We start from the raw sequence: 22,195 nt of genomic DNA on the forward strand, positions 1-22,195 counted from the left end.
GAGCAAGAGCAAGACCCTGTCTCTACCAAAAAATAGAAAACTTAGTTGAGTACAGTGGTATGAGCCTGTAGTCCTAGGTACTCGGGAGGCTGAGGCAGGAAGATAGCTTGAGCCCAGGAGTTTGAGGTTGCCATGAGCTGTGATGACACCACTGCACTCTGCTTGGGTGACACAGCAAGACTCTGACTCACGAAAAAAGAACAAAAAAGCTATATAAAAATTATATAAAGCAACTACAGCTATGTAAGGCAAACAGTTTTTTTTTTTAATTTCAAGGGAAAATTTTAATGGTAGATACGTAAAACAAGGCATAGCCCCATTATGCTTATATCTCTTATACAAGCATAAAGTCAAAACAAATTATAAGATAAATCTAAACAATATTTCAATACCAATAAAACTCAATTTAAATGCATTTTTATTTATTATTTATTTTTTATTTCAGCATATTATAGGGGTACTTATATTGCCTTTGTCCCACCTGAGTCAGATCTTCAAGCATGTCCATCCCCCAGATGGTGTGCACCACACCCATTAGGTGTGAATGTACTCATCCTCTCCTCCCCACTCTCATCTGCCCAACACCTGTTGTTGTTTCCACAACTTTGCAGTTGTGAATTGTGCTGCTGTAAACATTCCAGTGCAGATGTCTTTTTTATGGAATGCAGAGAGATAGGAACACTCATACACTGCTGGTGGGACTGCAAACTAGTACAACCCCTGTGGAAAGTAATATGGAGATACCTCAAACAGCTAAATGTAGAACTACCATTTGATCCAGAAATCCCATTACTGGACATCTACCCAAAGGAAAAAAAGGCATCCTATCTATAAATTTTTAAGAAATAGGATTGCATACTATAATCTCCACCATGTAAAATGTGGCTGGGGGAAAAAGAAAACAAAATTACAGCAAAATGTTTACAAAGATGCACTTTAACAGAGATAAAATTATAGTGTACAAAATTGATAGAGAAGATAAATCAGGATATTTTGGAGCATTTATTACACATAGGCTACTCAAAGAGTATGACTTGCATTATCTTATCTAAATTTCAAAATACCTTGGAACATAGGTTTCAACTTCTGAAGAGATACTGATGAATCAAAGTTTTCCTGGAAATAGTGCACAGGAAAGGAAAGAGTTGAAACAATGTCTTAACAAATCTAAAATTAGGGATAAGCCATGATAATTGTCTTGAAGGGCTAGACGGACTACCAAGTGAAGGAGTAGATCAGAAAACAAATATAGGTTGACTGGAGAAACTCTTTTCAACAATTACGAGAGTTGTTAGAATACATAGTGTATTATTATTAGCCCACCTTACAGACCAAAACACTGAGGCCTGGGAAAATTAATGTACTCAAAGTCACTACAGCAGTAATTAAAAGAGCAAAGATTAAATCCCTATGACTTCAGGCCATTGTGCCATTCGGGCAGCCAGATTTCTACTCCATATACAGACTGACCAGCTAAAAGGGACAGTTTAAACCAGCTGATCTCTGGGGCCTCTTGCATATCTATGATTAATAACAATACATCATTCGTTCATAAGAATGAGATTTAATTGGGCAACTGCTGCAAAATACACGTATAAATGCACAATGTTTGATTTTAATCTGGAAAAAAAGCCTTTTTATAACTAATTTGCAAGTCCTTTTCTTTTAAATAAAAAAAGGCATGCCTTCTTGCAGGGCACATTCCACATATATCAAATTATCCTCCAACCACATATGAAACAATGTCATCTACATATCTGTAATATCATAAAATTATAAAATTAAACATCTTTAGGGAAAGGATATATTTATTTTTTGCCAAATATATCATCTTGTTTTATTCTAACTACAAGCCTGCAAGATAGTAATCACTCTATTTCACAGGTGAATAACTCAGTCTTACTCACGCACACTTGTCTACCCACACAGACAAAGTCATTAGCAGCTGATATGATCATTGGTTTGTCAGATATTTACGGCTGAGCTTTTCCTCGGGTGCTATACTGTTGGTAGTGTTACCTGCCCCAGACAGGCCGCATTGAGAGGACAACATGAAATGATGTGTATTTGTGACATAGGCCTTTACAGTATATGGAATTCTTGGGAAGACCAGCCAAAGACTTTGGGAAAATGTGTGGTAGGGAGCCTGTAAGACGCCCCCAAAGATCCCTTCTTCTGGTAGGGTATCTTTTTCTCAAGCATGAGCAAGATCCAGTGACTAACTTCTAACAGATAAAATATGGCAAAAGTGGTGTGATGTCACTTCTGAGACCTAACCAAAGAACTTATAACATTTTCCTTGTTAGGTGACAGAATTGCTGTCGACTTTCTTTCCCCTCCACCATCCCTTTTTGAGCAGTTATTTTGCTTGTCCACCTTTACACATTGGGTGTATGGCAGCCAGATAACTGTTTCATTAGTTCACAGATCTACAGTTCAAGAGGAACTCTACTCGAGTTGCTGAGCTTAAAGAAGTACACATGAGAAGTCTTATCCTCACATGGACTTCATTTAGGTGATGAGATTTGAAATTTGAGCTGTTTCTATAATGAGATCATAATGGCCTTAGTGTCTTTCACAATATTTGGGGGAAAGAGAGACATAAACCATGATGACACCATAATCTAGCAAAGTTATGGTAGAAGGCATGAGCACCTGATGCACTGAGAATGTAGATGCACAGTGAGGATGTATTAGGAAAGGGTGGAGGGTCTTAGCATCATGGTACATAGAAATCACGTGCAGAAAAAACAGGCATGCAAGATTATGGTGTGCTAAAGGAAGGGGAGTGACTCTAAATGGTTGCAAATGGCATGAGTAGAGGAGATAATGGCATAGATAAAGAGATAAGGCTAGCTACATAGAAATCACATGCATAGAAGACAGGCATGCAAGATTACGGTGTGCTCAAAGAAGAGAACATGACTCTAAATGGATGAGAATGGCATGAGTAGAGGATATAAGGTGGATGAAGATGGGCCTAAAATTCTGTGGTATCTGCTGCCATTCCAGGCTTGAAAAAGCTCTCCTGGCGGAATCTGACGAAATGATCAGGGAATAAGGTAAGATGTTTTTAGACAAGAGGGCATCCATGACCCTAGAAACAACACCACATCCACAAAACCTATTCTATCCGTGCACAAGAGTGACAACCTGGACTAAGGTTGGTAGATTCCATGTGGGGTGTAGGAGCAGGAGAAATTGCTGCTCTCTTAACCGTATCTACTTGGTCAGTGACCCCGAAAGCAGCTGAGGGACCACTGAGGGACAGGCCACAGGAAAGTACTGAAGGGGACTCTCAAAGTTCACTGGATCGTGGAGAGTTTCTGGACACACACGCGCGCGCACACACACAGACACACACAGGCATGCACGATCAGTAAAGAAACCAGGCAAACATAGTGTCACTCATTAGAAAATGAAGAAAAGAAAGACATTGTTTGAGTGTGTAACATAAGCCAAGAAATGCATATATGGTGTGCTACATCATTAATCTTTATAATACTGAAACTTGAAGAGGTAGATATTTGTCTAGATAGACAGACAAGCAAAGAGCACAAGTCTCACAGCATATAGTAGATGAAGTAAAGATTTGATAAACACCACACGGCTTGAACCCCTTTGCATACCTTTTTATCCCAGCAGTAGAAAACTAGAATCATGGAACCACTACTGTGATCCTACAGTACAACTTAGAAAATAGATGCCTTGATTTTTTTCTGGTAGGAACAAAAGGCCCTTACTCTCTTAAAAAAACATGTTTGTGACGGAAGTTAGCAGGCTGGATGTAATGGGAAAATGAATGGGTAGTGAACAGATAAAGACACAGCTGTTATTACTTCGTTAATATAGCCTTGAACCGCATCTTCTGGTAAGTTAAATGCTGCTTTCTTCCTCAAAAGCTGACTAACTAAGTTAGCATGCTAACATTCACTTTTTGAAGCGTTAATCTATTTCACTGGGGCGTTAATCTATTTCACTCACAATAAGAACTCGGCTTTAATATACTTCATCAATTGCTCTCCTGCCCAGAACCAAGCAGCTTATGGGCTATGTTTGCCTTGTTAAACAACCATAGCTGCCGAGATAATTTGGGAACAGCTTGGTATTTTTTTTGCCTACTTCTCATCTTACAACAAGAAGAGCTGCCCCTGGGGACACGCAGCACACTCTTACTCCAGCCCCTTCTGCCGGGCTCCCTGTTAGTCTGCTTCTCTTTCTGCACTCATATTAACTCCATCTTCATGGGAACTGGAGTGAAAGACAGAAATCGGGTTGCTGGGGGGGGCCACCCCTTACTGTGCTCATGGTCCTACAGCTGGAGTTGACAGATAAAATACTCCAAAATGAGTTAACTTGATTTTAGGTAAACAAGAAATAAGATTTTATATAGATACATCCCGTGCAATACATGAGACGTAGCTATCCTAAACAATTCTTTGTTGTGTATCTGAAATTCAAATTTAAGTGGGTTTCTGCATTTTTATTTGCTAAATCTGACAAACCTACCCACGATGCACCTTTGACAGCTGAGGCCCTGGTTGAGTGTGTCTATGTCCCTGGCCAGGCACACCTGGAGTGCAACCCAGAGTACGGCAAGAGAGTATCACCATATTTGGAGGAAACGCACTGTCTTCTATTATGTTGCTGGGGAAGGACTATGAGAAGAGCTGGGACTTTGGAGACATTTTGATCTAGATTATTATTCATCTTTACTATTAATCAATTAGACATACTTCTTCTTTTGCTTCCATTGACCTTGTTTTTTCATGTGTACCGTGAAAGAAATTACCTTACTAGACTTTTTAAAAAGGCTAATTTTCTGTGTGCTGCATCCTTCCTTCTTGCCTTCTCACCCACGGCAGCCTCGCTAACGCACGGTCCAGACATGGATAGCTCTCTTGAATTCATATAGAATAGCTCCCCAAGTCTGGCATCACCACAGGACACAAAATGAATGCAGGATCAATTTTTCCTAAACCAAAAATCCTGCTGCTCAGATTATGATGATTTTCTACATTACATGTTTAAGATTCCTGATGACTTCAAAAGATAAAACGAGGTAACTCGTGAAATTACCTACCATGCCCATAAGTCATATAGTCAGTGAACATAATTTTCTTCCCTCTGTTTCTTATAACAATTGAGTGCTTGCAAGCTACAGTGCAGTCTTCTGCTTCAAGACTCATCCAAAAAATAAATAACATGGCAAAGTAGATGAAATTCTACTGAGAAAAGTGAATGCAACATTCAGAGATGGCCTCACTGGATAAGCGAAGTTTATTTGACTTTTTTCATCTGTGCCCAATCCTGGGAACATTAAAGTTCTCCTAAGTGAGCTATTACTAGAAACTACAACTCTGAGAAGTCCTCATTAGAGTCATACTATTCTTTATGTGCTACTGCTTAAAGAGAGGAAATCTCCAGAAAGAATATTGGTGACTGAGAATTAATCTAGATCTAAGCTGCATGACCTAGTGTTTCATTGGTGTTTTGCTAATACTTTTTCTTTTTCATCATTTAAGCAAGTTAAAAGTTAGCTTGCATAATGTGAGTCACTAAGCCAAGATTCTTATGACATCTTGGGACTCCAAAAACATTACCTTCAAAGCTGAGGAGTTACAGAACTGCATTGTCACTTCAAACATTGCCAGGGTACAACCTCTCTGACTAATCATGAGCCCTCTTCTGTGTCATGCCCAACAACTGGCCACCGAAAGAATTTAAGAGCTCTGAGGGAAGATAGACTTAGGTTCCCATCATGTATCTGCCACTTTCTTGCTCTTTGGAAAAGATATTTCAGCTAAATAGACCTCAGTTTTTGTCATTTATAAGATAAGGATATAAATATTTCCTACCTCATGCATTTTTTGAGAGTTCAATCGATCACTTTTGTGGCACATTCAATGTTAACTTAAATGATTCTGCCACATACGATTTCTCATGTAGTTTAACAAGGGCACGTGAGTAAAACTAAACAAATACTCTTTTAATTGCACACCCATCACAAACACACATATAGACATATGTATCCATAAATTACCATTTTATTTTATAAGAAAACATGGTATATTCAAATGAATGGAAACATTTTTTGTTCCAAATAAAGCTACTTCAGAGACTTCAGTTTAGAGGAAAAGGATCCTTGCTTCTATTATTTCTAATGCCAATTCACAAATTAGAGCAGAAACATGAATTCATTTGACTAACAAAAAAGCCTGTTAGATTTAAACGAAAAATAAAACAATTCATTTATAATAGGCAGGGTATCTTTAAGGAAAATTTCCCCACTTCATATCATCTAAACAATTAGAAACTGGTCACTTCTCAGGAGAGTATCTTCATTGCTCACTAAAATACACTAAAATCATTTTTTTTTACAAAAGGAGATGAAGAAATAATATATGGTTAAGTATGAAGTAATAACTTTATCAAATTCTAAACCCGTAAGTATATTTTATCTACTTTGGCTGGCACCCAGACTTTGAGCATAACACATTTCTAGGCCTCTTCATATAGATAATTCAGTGTTTCTCTCTTTTTTTTTAACTACAAAAACACAAAAATTATCTTAGAATTACTTTTTACAATTTTAATCAAGAATCCTATCTTCCTAAGTTCTGTAAATCTTTTGATTTTTCAAAAACAGTACACCAAAGTTTGCTCAATCAGAATTTGCATAAATATATTATGCTATCACAAAAACAATGTCAAATCAAAAACAAGACATTTAACTGACAGTGTTCATTTCATTTTCCAGATGAGAATGAAGGGAATTTGCATGAAAGATCTTCCACAGGATCTTCAGCTCTCCCTGTGCCTCACTAATATGTTTTCAAATGGCATTGCACCTGCTTTCATACACACATCTTTGATGCCTAGAATGTCAAACGCATCAAGGCATTGTTAGAAAAATAGCCACTTAATAAATAGCTCAAATGGAGATAAGAGATAGGTTGTTCCATGACTGAGCACTTGACACAGGACTAGATATTTCTCAGATGAGAAATTTCTCTTCATGATAATTGTGCCTTTCAAACACAGCCCACCTGACATACCCTTCGGCCAATTGTCTCATCTGGATAATTTGTTAAATTTCTCACACAACTCAATGAGTACTTGGACTTAAAAAGAAGTTTTTCAAGTCTATCTGTTGATCTATTCACACTGTGAGTGAAACTTCAAACATCTGACCCTAAAAATCTCTATTTCTTCTCACGTATGCATGAATAAATGTATTTAAATCATCAATTTAAGAAATATTTTTTGGTTATTGTTTTATATCAATTTTTTTTATTTTTAAAATTTCATAAACCCAATGTTGTTTCTATATGCATTTCCAAATTCTTGCCCTAATTATGTCAGTTAACTTTATTTTTAACTGACTCTGTATTTCAGATCAGTATTTGTTGTTGAAATTTCCATGGTACCAGTCCCAGAAGCATCATTAAGAAAAATTTATGAATATAATTAAGAAAAACTCCTTTTGAATGTTGACAGTTTTATAAACATTAGGCTTGGCATAGCTTACTCAATAGGATAATTATTACTTAAAATTAATAAATCAACTCAGAAAAGCTTTTGGGGTAATTATTTTTACTGAAGTTGATACCCTTTCTCCAGTCCTAGATTGGTGACCCCAGGGAGCTCATAGACACAGACAGAGAGACTGAAATAACAAGGTTCACCCTAATGTGAAAGCAATATGGTGCCAGTATGGGTTTTCACTATGGCATCACTCAGTACAGCTTATCCACTTTGGCTGGTACTCAGCTTAAGTGTCTTCTCTCCAGGAGACATGTCCCTGACCTTTGAAAGTCCATTTAATTGATTTCTTTTCAGTTTGTTCTTATTCTATCTTGCCCATAGCATTTTTATAGCACTTATTGTATCACTTCACTACATATACATTCCTCTCTTGTTAGTCTAAGAGCTTTTGTATATCAAGCTATATGAATTATATATCTGCACCTTCGATATCTTATGCATCTGGCATATAGTAAGTGTGATAAATATATGTTGATTAAATAATAGGATTTTTGAAGCATATGATCTGGAGTTCCCTGCTATAAAACAGGAATTTTTTAAATTGTATGAAGTATTCAGGTTTTGCAACTAATCAATAAGGGCACATACAGACCTGGACATTGGGAGTATGAAAACTTAGGGAAAAGACATGTGTACTTCAGATCATCACCTTGTGACCTATGTTAAACCTCAAGAATAAATAATATTACCCAGAGAAAGAATAATAAAAGTTGGGAAAAAAGTATTCTATAACTCATTAAAATTGAACTGAACAACACAACCAAGTGAGATTTATCCCAGGTATGCAAGGTTGGCTCAACATTCAAAAATCAATTAATATAACTCACCATATTAGCAAGCTAAAAAAATCACATGATCATATCAATAGATTGAGAAAATGCATTTGACAAAATCCAACACTCATTATGATAAAAGCTCTCAGTAAACTAGGGACAAAGAACTTCCTCAACTTGATAAAGACTATTTACAAAAAAACTTAATAGCTAATATCATATTTAATGGTGAGAAACTTGAAGCTTTCTCACTAAGATTATGAACTAGGCAAAGATGTCCACTTTTGTCATTACTTTTCAATATCATATTAGAAGTCTTAGCTATTATGATTAAATAAGACAAGGAAAAAAATAAAAGATATACAGATTATGAAGGAAGTACAATTGTATTTGTTTGTCAAAAGAATAAAAAAATCTACTTCAACTCATAAATAATTATAGCAATGTAGTAGGATACAAGGTTAATATACAAAAGTCAATTGCTTTCCTAAATACCAGCAATGAACAAGTGGGATTTGAGATAATAGCTATACAAATAAAGCTATAAAACTTTAATAAAAGAGTTCAAAGAAGAACTAAATAAATGGAGAGGTATTCCATGTTCATGGATAGAAAGCCTCAATATTACCAGAATGTCAGTTCTTCCCAACTTTATCTATAGATGTAATGTAATCCCAATAAAAATTTTGGCAAGTTATTTTGTGTATCTTGATAAACCGATTCTAAAGTTTATAGGGATGGATAGGCAAAAGATCCAGAATAGCCAACACAATATTGAAAACAAACAAAAAAAAAAAAATAGACTGACAACACATGACTTCAAGACTCACTATAAAGCTACAGTAATCAAGACAGCATGGTTTTGGCAAAAGAATAGAGAAATAGATCAATGAGACAGAATATAGAACACAGAAATAGACACACACAAATATAGTCAACTTATCTTTGACAAAGGAGCAAAGGCAATACCATGGAGAAAAGGTAACATTTTCAATAAAGGGTACTGGTGCAACTGGACATCCACATGCAGTGAAAGATGAATCTGGACACAGAGCTTATACCCTTCACAAAAATTACCTCAAATAAATCACAGACCTAAATATAAGATGAAAAACTATAAAACTCCTAGAAGATAACATAGGAGAAAATCTCAATGAACTAGAGTTTGGCAATGACTTTTTAGATATAATACTAAAGGAACAATCCATGGAAAAAAGAACTTATAAGCTGGACTTCATTAAAATTAAAAATTTCTGTTCTATGAAGGTTACTGTCAAGAAAATTAAAAAGAGAAGCCACAAAATGGCAAAAAATATTTTCAAAAAAACATATCTGATAAAGGACTGTTATCCAAAATATACAAAGAACTCTTAAAACTCAACAAAAGGAAAAAAAAGCAAACTGATTAAAAAATAGGCCAAAGACCTTGACAGACACCTCCCCTAGAAAGATATACAGATGGCAAATAAGTATATGAAAAGATCCTCCACATCATACGTCATCAGTGAAATGCAAACTGAAACAATGAGATAACACTACACACCTGTTACAATGGCCAAAATACAGGACACTGACAACACCAAATGCTAGAGAGGATGTGGAGCAACAGGAATGCTCCTTCCTTGCTAGAAGGAATGCAAAATTGTACAGCCACTTTAGAAGATAGTTCAGCAGTTTCTTACAAAACCAAACATACTCTTATAATATGATACAGCAATCACGTTCTATGGTATTTACTCCCAAAGGTTGAAAACTAATGTCCACATAAAAACCTGCACACTGAGGCTTTTTATATTCACACAGTTATATTTACAATTGCCAAAACTTGGAAGCAACCAAGATGTGAATAGATAAATAAACTGTGGTACATCTGGACAATGGAATATTTCCTAGCACTAAAAAGAAATGGGCTATTAAGCCATGAGAGGATATGGAAAAATTACTATGTGAAAGAAGCCAGTATGAAAAGATATGACTCTAGCTCTATGACATTCTAGAGAAGGCAAAACTATGACTACAGTAAAATGATCAGTGCATGGCTTAGGAGAAGGAAAGGATAAATAGGCCGAGCACAGAGGGCTTTTAGGGCAGTGAAACTACTCTGTGTGATAATATTAATATAAGTGTGGATACACACTATTATACATTTTTCTAAACCTATAGAATGTATAGCACTGAGAGTGTAACCATCATGAAAACTACGGATGGTGGGTGATAATGAGGAGTCAAGGCAGGTTTGTCAATTGCAACAAAATGTACCACTCTCGCAGATGTTGATAATGGGGGCAGCAGTGCATGTTTAGGGGAGAGGGTATACGGGAAATCTCTGTAATTTTGCTCAATTTTACTGCGAATTTAACACTGCTCTAGAAAATTAAGTCTATAAAAGAAATTCATACACACAGAGCTCGTATGGATCAATTGTAGGCATACCAAAAAACTGACATGACTAAATTTACATAGACTATGCCTACATTTCATTTCCTCTTTCCAGCTGAATTTATACCTAGAGATGCCATATTACTTGGGATGATAGCACATTCAATGGAAGAAATTTTACAAATATGAATTTTTCAATCACAAGTTAAATCTGAAAATATTCATTTCCAAAGCAACAAACAGAATTTTATATATATAGTCAGAGCAACCTGTGTGGATGAATTGGTGAAAAGAGTATAGTCACTAAGTCTATAAACCTAGTCACCATTTCAAACCATCCTTTATTAGTTGTCATTATCTATACACGTACTACCCACTGCCTTTAACTCTGAGTTGTTGCCCAATCCTTTCCTCCAAGACAATCTCTACTGCTGGAGTCCGATAATCACACACTGAAAACTCATTCCCCATAAGACTTTATAGCTATGACTTGACTCTAACTTTTGCAAAATTCACTCTAACCTTAGGCTTGAGATTCATGTGGATGAACTACATGATAACTCATAATTTTTTCGATATCAGTAACTACATTCCTTTAAATGAGTTCTAACACAGACCTCTTAATGCATATTTTGATTCTATAGCAAATTGTTATGCTGTAAGTTGCCAGTGCTTCTGGAGGTCCTCAGGCAAAGAATGATAGGATGGAGATTGGTCCATTTCTTTTGACAGTGGTGGTTAACACATGTGTAGCAATTTTAGTTTGCTATCCCCACAGCCGCACTGCCTGTGGGATCTGAAGCTACCCCAGCCCACCATCAGCCATGCATCGTTTCCTGCATCTATGGACATTCTGCTAAATAACGTATGGAGCCTCTATTCTCTGGGCCTGCAGTCACCACAGCCCACGGGGGCTAATCTCTGTAGATGCAAAGCCTAGAGCCTATTTTCCTCAACACGGCTATTGATGCTAATACTTCCATGACACTAATCTCCACCATCCTCAGTGAAGGAGGAGAGTACAAATTGTGTGCTCTTCTCAATAATGCATACTCGACTGCACAACCATGCCCACAATTTTCTGCAATTTGTGGCCCGTGACTCAGCTTTTTACTCTTCTTGCACTGAATAAACTCTCCACTTGCCTCACTGAAATTGCTTATTCACATCAGCAGCACCCTCTCTGCATTCTCAACCTCTTTGCTGATTCTTTCTTCCTTCCTACTTTAACTGAAACCTGGATCTTGCCTGAGGAGTCCAATTCTCCTCTACGTCTATCAAAAGCTGTTTTTATTTTCTCACTCTCAAAGTTAGGGATCTGTCCTGCTGGGTTGTAAAGTACTTGTTTCTTGTGAAAATTCTGTTCCTTTGAAGTTTATGACATCCACACTGTTGGAGAGATTACTAAAAATCCATTTCCTCCTTTCTCTCAGAGCCAGTGAGCTTCCATGTCCAAGCCTCTCTTGCAGGAAGATGTGGCCATGTGATTTAGCTCTAGCTAATAGAATGTTAATCAAAAAGTGACATGAGCCTTTTTAGACTTAGGTCTTTTAAGAAGCAGATATACATCTGCTATGTTCGCTTTCCCCACTTGCTGGCTAGATGCAGATGACAAGAAAACCTAGGTGATATTGAAACCATAAGATGGAAGAAGCCTGGATCTCTGATTCATTGTTTGAAAGTTTATTTGCTACCTTAGACAGGTAAAAACACTACCTTGGACAGGAAAAAAGTAGTGGCAGGAAATCAATTGCTACTATGCTTGAGCCATTATAATATGATAGGCACTATTTTTTGATGCAGCTAACATTATTCTTATCTATATACAATAAACATTCTTCATTGTCATCTACTAGACTCCAGTATAGTCCATCTCACTTATTGGAGACTCTGGCATAAAACAAACATTTTTTCCTTCTATCCCAACCCATCACGAGTAACTGTAACATCCACTTAGACAACCTCTCCAAAACCACGTCCTTTAAATCCTTGATCTATAGTTTCAAATTATTTCCTCCTCGACCTCAATTTGGTTACTCACTCACATAGGAATACTTTGAAAACTGTCATCTCCTATAACTCCTCCATCTTCAAAATCAGTGTCAACCAATCTGTTACATGACTGTAATCTCCTCTCCATTTCACCAACTTGTGCAAGCACTATCATGATGACTATTAATTGATTTCACTGAGACAGTCGTCCTTTCTTCATTTCCCTTCACATCTACATTATATTCCACGGTGCTTCATTTGAATAATATCCTGAATTTCATTGCTTTTCTGACTTTCCTTTACATATATCTAGCAAACCCCCATACCTGCAGGAATTGATCTGTCTGCCTTTTCTATGAGGTAGTATCCAGATAATAGAGCACTAATGAATAATATAACATGGAAGACCAATTCCAGTATAAAGATGCAATCACTAATTTCTAACTAACCCTCAACACTTGCAGAAATACAACTACCAACTTAACATCTTCTCCTGAATATGAAAAAGTCATCCCAAACTCAACATTTCCACACACCTAATCTAGTAAACATCTCCTGTAAATCTTTTCCTCTGTCAGTATTCTTTCTCAGTGACCCACCTCATATCTATATATGCAAACTGTAACCTTGTAGTCATCCTTGATAATCTCCCTCCTTCCACCCTCAACATCAATCCTTCTCAAGCACTTGTTAATGTTACTTCCCAAATACCTATCAACTTCTCCCCACATTTTCTACCATCATATTAGTCCAAGACAATAGCATCTTGCCTGGAGCAGATCTTAAGAAATTTATAATTTTATTTAAGTTTTATTACCTGATGATCATCTGTAAGATTGCTACACTATAAGTTCCTTTGGACTGGGTTTTTTGTCCATTTTTACTCCCTATTTTATCTCTAGCATTTTGCATTTTTTCTTTGCTTATAATGCCTTGATAAACATGTACTGAATAAATGGGTGAATGGATAAATTAATATGGGTACATGTATAAGTGTTATCAGAATAAACATATTCATGTATGAAGCAAGTATTCATATCTACATCATCTAAGAGAGAAAATCTGAAGTTCAACAAAAGCCAGACATGCAGATCATGATGACTTTGGATTCAAATTTAGACCTTCTCAATTTCCCTAACTAACTTCTGAGTATTGTTCTGGTCCTGTACAGTGATGTACTTTGAACCTTATGGAATGCTCTTTTTTCATTTAACTAATATTTTTTTCATTTACTATAATTGTCTAAGTTAATGCAATTATCTATAAGTATAGAAAATAATGCCCATGGAAGGCATTGTAATGCTTTAAAAAGCATGCCACTCACTGCAAATACTTTAAAAGAAATACATTAATTTTGTAAATGGAAGTGTTTACTAGTCCACACTCCAAATTAAGATTGATACCAAAATATAGCCAAAGTTGTCCTCATGTAAAACGAAAAGGATCGAGAGAAGAAAATAACAAAAACTGAAATCAAAAGCCATTATTTTCTATCACTTATTGAGTGTTTGCCATGTTGTAGACACCCTGCTAGGCAATTCATATGTGCTGTAAAATAGAAACTATTATTATCCCTATTTTACAGATAAGAAAATTGAGAATTAGAGGAAACAATCAAAGCCAGGAGCCAAATTCAACTTCTGTATGATTCTAGAAGCTGCACTTAACATTAAATTGCCTTCTCAATAAGTAGTTAAGTCTTTCATTTTGAGCCATTACTTAGTGAAAAATCAACAAAAGCATTTTTTACTACTAATAGCATCTGATAATGAGACATTTCAATTATAATCAGATGGGGAAGGAGAACACTGTGTACATTATAAAACTTAGCTTTTTTAGGATATTAAATAAACAAATTGTTTAGCCTTACCCATGAATTCAATCCCCAAATGGTCTGCTACACCGAAGTCAGCATGGAAGAGAGGGGAACAGAAAAAGAGAAAAAAGGTTAGAAAAAATTCCACACACAGAAATCAATGCTGATGAGACTGACATTCAAGGCAAGAAATATGTGTCAATTTTAACTATTATGCTTGAAAAAGATAACTTACAGATCACCAACAATATGGATGCTCTGAACACAAACAGCTATTTCCTTAAAGCTTCTGAACCATGTATAGTTTGAAATTTTAGATGGACTAATACTGCATGAATTACAAAGTATGCTAAGTATAAATTCAGGGAAAAAAAGAAAAAGAAAAACTGCTTACACGAAGAACATCTGGTACTAATGTTATTTTCAGAACTAATGGCATGTTACATAGAATAACTATGGGTTCAACATAAACTTATTTGAACCTCCATGTTAAGATGAGTAAGCAAAGAGCTCCTGCATGGAAGGCCCCAACCAGGGGCTCTTCACCTTCACAAAAAAGCAACGATGGCAGACTTTTCTCTTTCTTTCTCTCATTTATTAGGTGATAAAACCATGCTTCAGTGAGACTAAAAATCTTCCATAGGTCCCAAAATTTGAGGCAGATCCTGGGCACAAATTCTGTCTACCTGACTCTTAAGTCCCATGACTATTCAACTTGACAATCCATCCTACCACAAACAAATGGCAGACGTGTCCAGGACAGTTGCACATGTACATGGACAGCAAAGGGTCTTGACCAGCTCAAGTTTTCATGATCAGCAGAGTGATCCATTGTGCTGGGCTAGGTCCAAGCATTCGATCTTAGAGATTCAGAGATTTCTTTATTAAAATGGTGCTTTCTTTTGATCATTTAATTTTGCACTCATTCAATGTTTAAATTCGTTGTATTACTTAATGATATTTTCTGTTGCAGTAATATTCATCTGAAATGAGAATAAGTGGGAAAAAAAGGTATTGCTACTGTATTTTTTCCTAAGACTAATAGCTGAGCTTCCTTTTTACTAGTTCTCTATTTAGCAAATCTTTTCCTTTTAGAAAATATGCGTTTAGTTACCTTGAATATTTCAATGCCTTTCCTGTTTGTAAATAGTTCATTTTTTTTATTTTATTGTGGAAAAACATACATATAGCATAAAATTTGTCATTTTAACCATGTTTAAGTGTATGATTCAGTGGTATTAACTACATTCACAATGTTGTACAGTCACTACCACTTTATTTCTGAACTTTTTTATCACTTCAGTCAGAAACTCTGTACCCCAAAGCCATAATTCTCCTTTTGTCCCTCATCCCAGCCCCTGTAACCTCAGATCTCCTTTGTGTCTCTATCAATTTGCCTCTGAATAGCTTTTAAGTGATTAGAACATATTTCGATTGAGAAATGTCTGCTTATATAAACAAAGAGGGTGGCAATGTTTCCAAAGAGCAGATGCGCCTTCCCCTCACACGGCATTTGGTGCTTCCTCTTCGCTGACAGGCACTGTGATAGTATCGAGCACACTCTCATGTAAAGACAGGATTCTTGTTCTCAAGCAGTTCAGAAATCAATGGGAGACCACAGAGAAAAGGCTCTGGTCATTCTTTTTAATAAGGGCTATAACGGAAAAGCAGAAAATGTGCACTGGATGAAGAGGCCAGTGACCCATAACCTTGCTCCTGGGAGGGAGAAAATGTGTGATACAAACAGTAAAGTCTGTGGAAAAGTTGGGAAGACCATGTTTGTGTTCTTGTGCCAATAGGAAGCTTCATGACTGTGTGCACTTAGGACACTAGAGAGACTCGAGTTGTGGTATTTAAATACAAGGATATGGGTGGGATTACCTATCATGAGACTAAAGGCAAGGAAAAAAAAGAAAGACCTGGAATAAAGAACTAAACTTTTGCATACAGCCAGAAGAGAAGGCACAGGAAAGAATTCAGGAGAGGGGAGTGTGTAGAAATCAGGGAGCAGAGAATCACAGGGAGTCCAGTGACATGACTGGGCAGGTAGAAAGCCATTAGCTTCAGCCTGGTTGAACAAGAACTTTCTGGTGGAGCTGAGCTGGCTCAGAACTGGCTGCCTATAGTCTGTTTTGCTGATAGGGATGATCAGTAGCCTTTCTTCATTCTTCCATGACCTTAGCTGCTCCACCTTTGTATGTGACTGGAAATAAGGAGAATCGAGCTTTGTGAATCTGTAAATTGTGCCAAAAAGTGAGTGGCATGTTTGATAAATATGAACACCTTCCAACCACAGTAAATTCATGACCAAGAGCAGAGACAGAAATCAGAATTTAAAAATTATTCATACACTTAAAGGGGTATGCAAGGAAGGCAAGGAAATATGGCTTCTCTAACATAACAGAAAAGTTACATCTAATTATTAGAGTTGGAATTTTCAGAAATACTCTCAAGCAAGATGGCATTTATATTCATGGATTTCAAAGGGAATTTTTTATTAATTTTTATAATAGCCCATTCATGGAAACTGATGCCACTGATCACACAAATAAAAAGTTAGATCATATTTACAATCTCTGTTATGCACACATATACACACATTGCCACTGTTTTCTTAAAATACTAACACTGCGATCACTATCACAGGTTTTAAGACACTCACAGGCTTTGGCTCATACAGAAGAATCAATGAAAATCTACTAAGAACAGATGACAGAAAAGCAATTAATTTTGTTGTTTGAGTCATACACAGACCATAAACCACAATATTTCTCAAAACCCTTTACTGGCTATTTCTCAAAGCAAACAGCCTGCCTGGGATATGCAGGCCTGCAGGAAAACATCAAGAGGGATGAGGTGAAGATTAATTAGTGAATAGTTTATTTATACACTCACTCAACAAACTATGTGCCAAGAATTGCATAGGTAATAGGGTGGGAGAGGAGGCACATATTTAAGCAAAAACAGTTTGGTTTTCCCTATGGCATGTATTGGAATATATAACTTCCTTCTTCTCAACACTTCAATTAACTTTTACATATTAAAATTGCATTTGTTTTAAAATACTCCCACCTTCGGATTCTAAAGTAGTGGCTAACTTTACTGAGCACTTAACTATGCACCAGGAACTGCTTCAAGTATTTTCTCACAGCAACTTACAAGGTTGTGGTTATGCTCATTTTATGGGACAAGAACAGAAGCACAGAGAGGGGCACCAACTGTCCCCAAACCACACGAGCTATGAGTGGTGGGAACATGCCGCCAGTTACACTCAAAGTTTTTGTATGCCCTCCCTATAAAGAAAAAGCTAATTTTTACAAATATCATCAAGTAATGAGATCTTTAGGGAGGAATTATTTAACCCACTTAAGAGAACAAGTTGTTTTCAAGTATCCTCAGGCACTGTAGAAGCACCACTTACATACTCGCTCACCCCTAGTCTGTTGATGAAGTGCCAGATATAAGCTAGTGGGGGGGACAGAGGAAGACAACGGGTCCCTGTCTCCGAGGAGCCAAATTAGTAAGTCATTAATATTTATTCATTGGTTACCAGGAAATTTCTTTATGACAAGGCTGGCCTAGTTGAAGTTACTTGCTTGTACATGTAGCAAGTGACATAAAAAAAATTGTCTGAAAATATGCCAAGCATTAAACCAAATGATCTTACAACTAATTGGCAATACTCTTAACAAAGGCCAGCAGCTCTGCTGCAGAGCTGAAACCATTCTGAAGATTGTAAGGCTAAGTAGACGACTCAGGAGACAAAGTGGATATTCTACAATACCAAAAACTCCCGGAAAACCCCTGGAAATTCCAGGCCCACATTTTTTTTTAATTGACACGAAATGTCAATTGTATATATTTATGGTGTACAATATGATATTTTGAAATATGTATGCATTGTGGAATGGCTAAATAAAACTAATGAACACACACATTATTTCACATACTTATCTCTTTTATGGTGATAACATTTAAAATCTACCCTGTTAGCAAATTTCAGGTATATAATACATTGTTATTAACTATAGTTGCTACATTGTGCAATAGATCTCTTGAACTTATTTCTCTTGTCTAACCCTAACTGAAATTTAAGGCCCATGTTTCTAAAGTGTCCATGGTTCCATGTACCTCTTGTTTCTATGCCGACAGACAAAGAAGGGCTGGCAACAGTTCCCCAAGGTGGGCAGGCTGAGAATGAGCAAGTGAAAGCAATCTTCGACTTGATTCCAGTCTCGGGGTGCAATGAGTCATGCTGGCATCTGGACTATAATCAGGAACCTACCACAATGCAGCCCTAGGCAAAGCAACATGAATGTAGGTTTTAAGCGCCAGCCCTGTACTAACAGTAACTGAGCAAAGTGATTTTGTCATATAACGGTCCCAAATGTGATGTTTTAAACCCTTCTTCTGTGGATGTGGAAAAGCATGTTACATGAAAATATTGATCTGTGTTTTACAAAGTTAGAAGACTGGCTTAACGTTCAGTGGGCTTCTGTGTTGCAAGAATGCCCCAAACCCCTCCTATATGTGTGGAGACTCTCTGGGTGGCAGTTAAATAGGCAGCATTTCCCAACTTGATGAAAACAGCCACGTTGTCACGGAGCACCCTGTGGAACTAGTGATACATGGTATTCGCTCTGGGAATTACATGCCATATAACTGTGGAGCAAACCACCCACTCAATTACAAAATATGTCAGTTGCAAATGGTGTATCTTAATACCTGAACTGAAACCTGTCATTCTGTAGATTCCACCCGCAGATCCCTGTCAAATGACTTTTTTACTGGTGACACTCTAGGAAGAAGTAGTCCATCTCAACTGAGAAGACGAAATTGGATTTATGTAAGAAAGTAAGCTTACTTTGAGTCTTGAATATTTGCTGACCCTTAGCACCTGAGCTCATCATTCTCTAGTAGCTTCTGGAATCAGTGTAAAGAGATGTCATTGTCTCATGCTTCAGCAATGGGTCCGTGTGTTCTGTGACAGCAGGGAGGAGAGTGGCAGCCACACCTGAATCTCTCAGACCTTAGATCCCACAGCGGGGAAGGGGGACGAGGAACCATCAAGAGTGGGACACTCCCCTTCCAGGTGCTGCGCTCAACCCTATAATGTCTGACCTAAAAGGAGAGGGATATTATTATTTTATCTTCTTCCTAGCTACTTTGTGCAAGAGTTGGGATATGAATGCAGATTGGATTCTAAACTCTATGCTCCCTTCACTAAATTATGCTACCGTGTTAAAATATATAATTTTATTTTAAAATTTATATACTTCATATACATATTTGACTTTAGAATTTATACAAGTTCATGAATAAAATGTGGGAAGTAAAAAATCATCTTAATAAAAAGAAATTGATACCTCTCTCAAAACCTCCTAAAATTAATCCTTACTAATTTTTTGTTCTATTTCTTTCTAGTACATGTACAATAAACTAAAAGTCAATTTTACATGAAATCATCCAGCCCCATGAGCCCAAATCTGGGGACTATCTGCAGCCATTTCAGCTCCATAACCCCAATCCCTCCTCACCTCCATCGTGTCAGAACTGACAGCTTTTTCTACTGTGGAGAGTAGGTCATGACATTATTACTGTGGCCAGCCTCACACCAGACAGGCCCTCAATCATGGAAGAGGCAAAACCACTTTTCCAGAAAAGCACACAGTCCCCTTTCTTTTTTCCCGGGCTGTGTTACAGAATGTGACATACCCCCACCAATACTCCCCCACTCACCCCAGCAAGAGCTCTCTTGCTGACTCCTGATGAACAGGGAGACCTCTATTTCCTCTCTTTGTCTAAGTGAGAATGCTCATTTGTATCAAAGGAGGAGAAACAGGCAACCATGGAAACTGTGCCACATGTTGATGTAGTACAAACTCAAGATGAGCATTCTGCTCTACGAAATGAAATATGGAAACAGGCTTGCTCCTGAGGCTTACAGGTGACCGTTTGCTCTTCAAAGATGATCTTGCCTAAATAGCTTATAGAATTTTCCAGTGCAAACATCTCGGAACATTAGACTTAACTCTATTTCAATTGTCACAATTATTGATTAAAAAATTTAATAAGAGTTGTCTGGACACGGACACACTTGAAGCTCTGACTTGGGTGGGGCAAAGGCAATATATGTAAACTAAACATTTGCACCCCTGTGATATGCTGAAATAAAAAATATATAAAAGAATTACCATTATATAGAAGAATTCTTCATTCAAAAATTAAATACTGCTTTTTTTTTTGTTTTTTGCTTATGTAACTGATGGAAGTAACTGCATAGGTGAATACACCAGAGTTCCCGCTTCTGAGACACAATTGTCCCCCAACAACTTTTCATATTTTATCAACTTTCTAAAATTCTTATATTTTCTCACCAGGCACCTCTATGCATACCATTTTATCTAATTTTTAAAATTAGCCTGTGAAATAGTGCAACTGGCCCTCATTTAGCAGCTAAAGAAAATAAGCTTTTGTAAATAAGGAAAGGCCAAATAGGTAGATTCCTAATGTTTAGGGTGGGAAAAAGCATCATAAATTCCAGAACTGAAGGGTAGTTGCTGCTTCTGCTCCCTTTTTCATCATTCCCTGCTATCACGGGGTCCAGCATTTTATAGATGCTCAATACATATTTGTTGAATGAATGAAATGCCACCTGGTCAAGCCCTGTTGCCCACTGGGCATGCCCACTGCATGTGACATCTGTCTGTGCCTCTCTCAGAGCATAACCACCTCTAAGTTTTTGAAGACTCTGAGGAACATGACACCTCTAATGGAAACTAGATATTGAGAAACACTATCCACAAATGTTTCCAGAAAACTTCCCCAAATCAATGTACATTTAATTGCTGCTTACATGAGTCTACAATTCTGAAGTCCACAAATGCCAGATTATTATCTGAGAAAGTCCAGCTCACTTATATCTTTGTTACATGAATTTTGTATGTAATTTCGGCTTCACTTGAATAAATGGTCAATTATCAGAAAAAATATTAAATTTTCCATGGTAATTAGAATGCTATTATATATGCTATTTAAGCATTTGTCCCTTAATAACTTCAATTTAAGTAATCTTTGTCATAGCTGCTGCATGCCTTTTTGGGAGTCTAACATTTCAACTTCAATCCTGGTTAATATGAATGAAGATATACAATAGAGATTATGGTTAATAGATAAAAGGATTATAATAAATCAGGGGAAGGTCTACTCAAAAAAGAGAATGAAATAAAAATAAAGAGGGATTTTATGGCAAATAGTCATGTGTTTGTATGTGAGCTTGTAGTTGTCGTACTAACTAAAACCTTTGTTAGCAAATTGTTTTAATACCATGCTTTTAATCATAGTTTTAAATTCAAAATTTTGATATTTTCATAATGAACACTAATTCAGAAAATGATGGACATATTTAAAGAAATATTGCTCTGAGCTATACTCCACTAAACAAAGAGCAATGACAACTTACCAGCACTTCCCAATATAGATGACGTCTGTGACATGGAGATCCCAGCAAAGGGACTCTCTGCTTTCCTCTACCTAACACAGAGGAACTAAACAGGGCGGTTACCCAGAGGGTCTATAGGAGCTAAGCGATTCTCAGTCCTGGACCAACTGCCCAAGATATTGACCCAGAGCAGCCGAACGCTGTGATGTAGCTGATCTGGTAAACAAAAATCTCATTATGATGACT

The 22,195-nt window shown here is 36.8% G+C and overlaps 1 protein-coding gene across 5 annotated transcripts in view; it reads right to left on the reverse strand.

Annotated features, from left to right (window-relative positions):
• NRG3 (neuregulin 3) overlaps nt 1-22,195 on the reverse strand; it is a 1,032,879-nt gene that overhangs the window by 106,154 nt on the left and 904,530 nt on the right. For 3 of the 5 annotated variants that reach the window (XM_045567953.1, XM_045567951.1, XM_045567952.1), the window contains exon 4: nt 14,563-14,589. In XM_045567953.1, coding sequence (XP_045423909.1) covers nt 14,563-14,589 — 27 coding nt within the window. The remainder of the gene's footprint in view (nt 1-14,562; nt 14,590-22,195) is intronic. The other 2 variants (XM_045567954.1, XM_045567956.1) reach the window with 1 other exon arrangement.

Source organism: Lemur catta, chromosome 14 (assembly GCF_020740605.2).
Source record: "Lemur catta isolate mLemCat1 chromosome 14, mLemCat1.pri, whole genome shotgun sequence".
NCBI classification, from domain to species: Eukaryota; Metazoa; Chordata; class Mammalia; order Primates; family Lemuridae; genus Lemur; species Lemur catta.